At 39.0% G+C, this 7,500-nt stretch overlaps 1 protein-coding gene across 3 annotated transcripts in view; it reads left to right on the forward strand.

The window, feature by feature from the left end:
• The window catches only part of sptbn1 (spectrin, beta, non-erythrocytic 1), a 139,024-nt gene that overhangs the window by 126,870 nt on the left and 4,654 nt on the right, over positions 1 to 7,500 (forward strand). For all 3 annotated transcript variants that reach the window (XM_077229794.1, XM_077229795.1, XM_077229796.1), the window contains 2 exons: positions 324 to 378; positions 5,564 to 5,772. In XM_077229794.1, coding sequence (XP_077085909.1) covers positions 324 to 378; positions 5,564 to 5,772 — 264 coding nt within the window. The remainder of the gene's footprint in view (positions 1 to 323; positions 379 to 5,563; positions 5,773 to 7,500) is intronic.

Raw genomic sequence — 7,500 nt, forward strand, 5'->3', positions numbered from 1 at the left:
TTTTCAGGAGGAAATGGATTTTGGTGGATTTTTGCTTTTAAGAATATTTAGATATTTTGCAGGAAAAGTGGTTTACCAGCATGGATTGATATGATAATGGTGTATACATAATACAATATAATGACAGCAAGTGAGATGTAAATAAACTAGAGGAAATTAAATGAACACTTTATGTAATATTACTAATATGCAATTATTCAAATTGACAGCGAGATCTCAGAACGGCCTGCCTATATTATATCAGTCTTGAACAAGAAGATGATTTCGTACAGTGTTCAGATGTAACGTTTTGGCGTGTGTGTGTGTGTGTTGTGTTTTCACAGAGAAGGAGAGCAGATTGCCCAGAACGGACTCCCATCGGATCAGGATTCGCCACGGGTTAGTTACCGCTCCTGTACCTACCCACAATACACCAGTCAACAGACACCCCGAACATAAGCGTTCCCATAATGCTCTCTGATGACCTTTGCTGACGAGAGTATGTTATAACAACAGTCAGCTTATCAGTCTAATGACAATGTATCTCAATAACTGTGTGTTTTGTGGACATTAAAAAGATACCGACAGATAAACGCGGTAAAAACGGCACGATAGAAGCAAAGCGTATGATAAATATGGAGATCATATTGTTGTTGAAGCACTTATTAATTCCCCCGTGCAAAAAAAGAGTGTTATATCATGTGTAAAGTGACTTTATTGCTGGATGGATGAACTTCTGATTATGTTTGAGGAAAAAAGGAACTTAATTCCTGCTAGTGAAGTTTTCTTGCACTATAAGTGCATTACTGTAAACACTGTTATTTACTGTAAAAGCAAAGTGTGCTTCCTCTTCTTGATATTATTTTCAGTTTTAATGGACAGCATCTGCAACGCACGAGCATTACTTTAAAGCAACAGTTTTTATATTTATATTAGTGCAAATTATCTGCCATTTTTCATAGTTTGGTTTTACTTTCCTTTGTTTTGTTTGCAATGTGAGCTTGTGAAACTGAAACATGTCGTTCTGTCCAAGAGTCTGAATGATACGGGGTTTGTTTGTTTGTTTGAGGTGATTTACCATAAAATGATCTGAAAAGACTGTATGGTGGCTCTGTTTTCATGTACTTCCAGTATCGCTTATGTCAAAGTCCTTTTAGGCAAGTCATGCCACTCGGCCGCCATCTTGGCAACGCCTCCGGGCAGCTATTTCGGACTAGTCAGAACTGCACTTTCACTGGTCACCGGGACATAAAAACTGCATGTATAGAAACAGCAGTAAAATATGATAAAAATCGCTGAAAAAGTTTGATAACTTTGCCCCAAAATAAGGTTTAAAACGCCTTTTTCCCCACAGGTTATACTTTTACTACGCATGCGCAAGGGTTCTCTCCCTCTCTGACGTGCGCGCGCTGCACGGTTTGAAGCACAGTATGTGTGAGCTCTCGCTCGCTCGCTCTAGATTCTGGGAGATTTGAACTAATTTGCGGGCATCAGGGAGCCGCTATCAATATGCGGGAGACTTGGGATGTCTGATATTTACACAACGCACACATACACTGCATATCAAATCTGCCGCCTTTTCAAACAGTAACACATTTCCACTGTCGCAAACCTCAACTGTGCGCATGCGTCAGTGGAACCAGACGATAGGCTTAAATGTTTCCCGGCTTGACTGTTAAAGGCAGACGATTGGCTTTCCAGTGGGAGGGGCGGGACATGTTCATACAACCGCCATCTTTGGCGTTACGGGTTTTCCCTATATAGTTGTATTGAGGATTGAGGAAGTGGCATGTCTCTATAAATAGTCTCTGCTTATATCCACGAGGATAGCAACATTAACTAACGGATTAACTGACTCTTTCTCTACAGTTGTTTGATGTATTTATATATGAGCTCATCATGTACAGTCAAACCAAAAATTATTCAGACACGAATAATAATTTCTGATTTTTTTTACTAGTGTGTGCAGGACACTATAGTTCATTTATGTAAGTGAGGAGGAGAGCAAAATAAAGTAAATTATGACATATTATACCCAAAGATTCCTCATAAAGTGACTACCAGTAACAAGAGTTTGGGACCAAAAAATAATCAGACACTTTGATCATGTTTTGCATGTTTTCAAGGTGCATTGTGTAATATTTCTGAGGATCTATTGACAGAAATGCAATATAAGATCCATAACTATGTTTTCAGTGGTGTATAAAGACCTTGCATAATGAACCGTTATATTTGTATTACCTTAGAATGAGCAGTTTCTGTCTACACACACCGCGGGTTCCCGATCATTGAAATGTGTCGACATGTTTCTACGGTGGCCCTAAACGGACAAACGCGTTTCGTTACTATGTTGCTCTTCGTGCAAGGAAGCAAGCTTAGTTCAGCGAATAAAACACTGACACAATGATGAACAAGTAACTATAATATTCGCAATAACATATAGTTTTACTGAATAAAAGTAACACTATGTAGTTTTTCAACCTTCATTATATATTTCCAAGACCCTTGTGATGGTACATCGACTAACAATAGGTTGAATGACACGTCTGCCATAGCCTGACAGTGTCTGTATCGCTTTTACTGGCACTATGTAACTTCGGGTTTCGGGTAGGAACCCGAGCACAAAAAAAACTACAAAATTCGACTGCTTTACGGCATACGTCACTTCCCCCACTTCCTCAGATTCTGACGTGAGAGCCCAACTAGCGTTTGATACCCGTCTGTATGTTGTTGTCATGACTGAAGCAACAACTAAAAGGAAGAAGGCAAAGGTTTTGTCAGAGGAAACTAAAAGAAGAAAAAGGGAGGGTGACAAATTAAAAGATCGGACGAGGATCAATATTGGAGGGAGAGCAAGACAGTTTGAAGACGGTGACCGGCTCTCTCTCTCTCTGCTCGTTCTTTCAGTAACATGCACCCTGTCACAAGCGCAGCAGTCAGTCATCTGTAAAGTGTTTATGCATTACATGCACCCTGTCACAAGCGCAGCAGTCAGTCATCTGTAAAGTGTTTATGCATTTATAAATAAATCAGGGAGCTGACTATCGCGCGAAATGTAAAAGGCTGAATAACATGGCCTGGCCATGTTACGTTATCTATCTGGTCCTCCATTTATCTTCATGAATCAAGTAATGCTAGTAGAGTAGCGAATTATCAATCTGGTAGCTACACTAACATGCTAGTTTACGATGGTTATAATAAATAATCTTTCAGGATAACTATCCTAATGTCTGCATGCTGATATGTTTGTGTATTTATTTTTCTGGTGAAAGTGTCTTGCCTCAGTCTATAATGCAAATCGATCTTCAAATTTGCAGATTCATCTATGGTAGCTTGATATTATAATATTGACGATATATGGCTATTACCTACCACACAAACATTGAATTGAATTAGCATATCCGTTATGTAAAACAGTAGACAATAGGCTACTATAATGACGCTGTCTTGTAAACGTGAGCTACGCGATCTTTTGACGTTTGAAAAAAATAAAACCCATGAAATGTTATTCATATGACATGCTGAAATATATGCCAATGTACCTGGGATGAAGACATTTCACACGCAACGCTGGCAGTCTGACAGTACTCAAGACAGTATCGGCTTGTCAACAAATGCACACGTGTATCGCCTGGTGTAACCATGACAGATTTTACGACAGTAGTAGAAGACAATACTGACAATACCGAGAGCAAAAACCGCAAAAACGGCATAGTGTTGCTTTAATTTATCCTTGTAAAGAAACCTCATTGCTGAACTGCTACTCTCTGCTGTCTCAGACGATGACTTATTTTCCTGTCGGCCACCGTAACTTCTGTTGGTTGCAATTCGTAACCTCACCACTAGATGCCGCTAAAATCACACACTGCACCTTAAATTGCAAATGCACCTTTTTACAGCACAAACTGAACAACATGAAGCATTGCTTGGTGACTGGTTGAGCTAAACTGGTATTATATAATTGTGTAGTTAAATTTAACAGCGGACAGATATTCAACATAATTCATGTGTGAGAGTCTAACAGAAGGACGGACAAAACCTGAGAAATATCAGAGTTCTTGTCATATTTTATTACCGTTTTCTAAACTATAGCGAATAAACTGTGATAATGTTGAAGATGTCTGAATAAATTAAGGTTTCACTGTATATGTATACATATGGTGATGATCTTTTTGAATGGCTTCACGGATGAGGGTTTGCGCACAGATGTTAGTGTTGAGATAGTAAAGATGAACTGATTCTGTTTGAGTTCCTGAAAGCCGGTTTGGCGGAGGTTCGAGGCTCGTGGTTCCCATCAGCCAGGTGTTGTGGTACAGTAACACATCTGGAGTGAACACTGTGTGCTGTTGCTTTAAGCATGACGATCTTCCGAGATCTACGATGTTTCCTGACGCTCTGCAGTGACTGTAGATCTATAGCTTTACATCTTTGCATGATCTTTTTTGCATTTAGAGTCAACATGGAACGGCATTCAAAATCGTATTACTTCCGTTATCTGATGCATTACAAATATTTCCCGACATTAATAACATTATTCAATAGTAATTTAAATAAATTTAATGGATAATATAATTCTACTAATGTATTAAATGTATTATTTTAGTCAAAAATAATTTAATTCTATATTAATATGTTAAGATTAGTAAAAAACTAAAAAGTTTTTTTATTTTAGTAAAAATAATTCAATTAAAATATTAAGATTAGAATAATATAATATTTAATATAAATTCTTTGTTTTTATAAATATATTAAATGTACTATTTTAGTAAAAAATAAATCATATAAATTTAATATATTAAGATAGTAGAACTTTTATATAAATAATATTTATATTAATATATTAAATGTATTATTGCTATTAATACATTGAATAAATTTCATATATTAAGATTAGTATTACATTTATATAAATACTTTATATAAATGTATTAAAGTATTTATATAAATACTTTATATTAAATATATTACATTTATTGTTTAAGGAAACATAAATCAAATACATTTAATATATTACAATTAATTTAAATAAGTATAGTATATTAATATAAAGAATATATTTCCTATATATAATAACCTGCATGTTTTTTATGACATCAGAAAAAGGAAGCAACTTAATATCCCTAACAATAAGTTCATGTTTAACAAAGTAAATATGGGGAATATTGAGTTCATGTTGACTTTCTAGTGTATTTTTACTGTTAATCACTTTTTACTCCATTTTAATGAGATTCTCATCCCTGAATCAGCCAAAGGGATTTTTTCCTCCTAACGATTTCTGAAACGGTTCTTTCAGAATTCATCCTGTGTGACTGACTTTAATGGAAGTAAAATAATGACAAATGTTTGTGGAATTGCACTACTTGAAAAAATATGCATTGCATTAACCATGCTAGTATTTTAATGCATTGTATTTTAAGGGCTTGCATTAAAAATACAATGAATTAAAATGCAATTCATTTTAGTAGTGCTATTCAACAAGCTTTTTTGTTTTTAAAAACATTTCTCATGATTTTACTTCGACTTTAATCTCGAAGCCGTTGAACCCTGACAGTGTGTGTGTGTAACGTGTGTTGTGTGTTGTCAGGATGCTGTGGCCGGGGAGATGAACGGCGTGGCCGAGAGGAGCTCGAAGGAGCCGAGTCCGATCCCGTCCCCGAGCGCAGAGCGACGCGGGAAAGGCAGTCAGTCCTCCACTCTTCCGGCTAAAGCTCAGGAGAATCCGGCGGCTCAGCTCGAGGCGTTCCTGCACCGCAAACACGAGTGGGAGGGACACAACAAGAAAGCCTCCAGCAGGTTTGACAAATCTCTAATGCCACTGGAAAGTTAGGGATGTTAAAGGTACTCTGTGTAACTTTTTTGTTCAAAATTAGCTACATTTAAAACATGAGTCATTGATGATCAATGCTTCTTCTGAAACATGTTTTTGTGTTGCTCCGATTCACTACGGTGGGCCTATTAGTGTTACAGCAGACCGACGGGGGGGTTTGGTGGGAAATTGCGTATGTGTCACTCGCCCGTGTGTGTGTGTGTGTGTGTGTGTGTCTGGTGTGGTCGAGAGGTTAGTTGAGTGTGTGTGTGTGTGTGTGTGTCTGGTGTGGCAGAGAGGTTAGTTGAGTGTGTGTGTGTGTGTGTGTGTCTGGTGTGGCAGAGAGGTTAGTTGAGTGTGTGTGTGTGTGTGTGTGTCTGGTGTGGCAGAGAGGTTAGTTGAGTGTGTGTGTGTGTGTGTGTGTGTGTGTCTGGTGTGGTGTGTGTTTGAGTGTGTCTCGTGTGGTGTGTGTTTGTGTGTGTCTGGTGTGGTGTGTGTCTGGTGTGGTGTGTGTTTGTGTGTGTGTGTGTGTGTGTGTGTGTGTGTGTGTGTGTGTGTGTGTGTGTGTGTGTCTGGTGTGGTGTATGTTTGTATGTGTGTGGTGTGTGTGTGTGTGTTTGTGTGTGTGTGTGTGTGTGTGTCTGGTGTGGCAGAGAGGTTTGTTGAGTGTGTGTGTGTGTGTGTGTCTGGTGTGGTGTGTGTTTGTGTGTGTCTTGTGTGGTGTGTGTTTGTGTGTGTCTGGTGTGGTTTGTGTGTGTCTGGTGTGGTGTGTGTGTGTGTGTGTCTGGTGTGGTGTGTGTTTGTGTGCGTCTGGTGTGGTGTGTTTGTGTGTGTGTTTGTCTGGTGTGGCAGAGAGGTTAGTTGAGTGTGTGTGTGTGTGTGTGTGTGTGTGTGTGTGTGTGTGTGTGTGTGTGTGTGTGTGTGTGTGTGTGTGTGTGTGTGTGTGTGTGTGTGTGTGTGTCTGGTGTGTGTGTGTGTGTGTGTGTGTATGTGTGGTGTGTGTGTGGTGTGTGTTTGTGTGTGTCTGGTGTGGCAGAGAGGTTAGTTGAGTGTGTCTGGTGTGTGTGTGTGTGTGTGTGTGTGTGTGTGTGTGTGTGTGTGTGTGTGTGTGTGTGTGTGTGTGTCTGGTGTGGCAGAGGTTAGTTGAGTGTGTGTGTGTAGGTGTGTCTGGTGTGGTGTGTGTGTAGGTGTGTCTGGGGTGTGGCAGAGGATAGTTCGATGTGTGTGTGTGTGTGTGTGTGTGTGTGTGTGTGTGTATGTGTGTGTGAACAGAGGAGAGTGCTGGAGAAAAGAGAATGAGACAGAGCTCGTAATAAAACAAGAATCAACATATTTTCAGAGATGGAGAACTGAGGAATTTAAATGTTGAGCCTAGCAGTGAATGTTTAATCAGCAGTATAATAATCATATTCATATTCACACACACACACACACACACACACACACACACACACACACACACACACACACACACACACACACACACAGAGCCGAAGCACAACCAAAACAATGTTCTTCCGCAAAATGCATACAGTTTTGTTTTTAAACCACTAGAGGGCCAAACGTTACATAGTGTACCTTTACACTGAAAATGTATATGTATAAACCATGCATTATTCCTGTGTTGTTTACAGTACGTGCTTAATGTTCCAGCCGACTGGTTTAATCCACCAGACTCGCCAAATCCAGTTTTTACATTTGGGAATGATGTGCAT

Source organism: Siphateles boraxobius, unplaced genomic scaffold (assembly GCF_051911475.1).
Source record: "Siphateles boraxobius isolate OS27281-9 unplaced genomic scaffold, OSU_SipBor_1 135, whole genome shotgun sequence".
NCBI classification, from domain to species: Eukaryota; Metazoa; Chordata; class Actinopteri; order Cypriniformes; family Leuciscidae; genus Siphateles; species Siphateles boraxobius.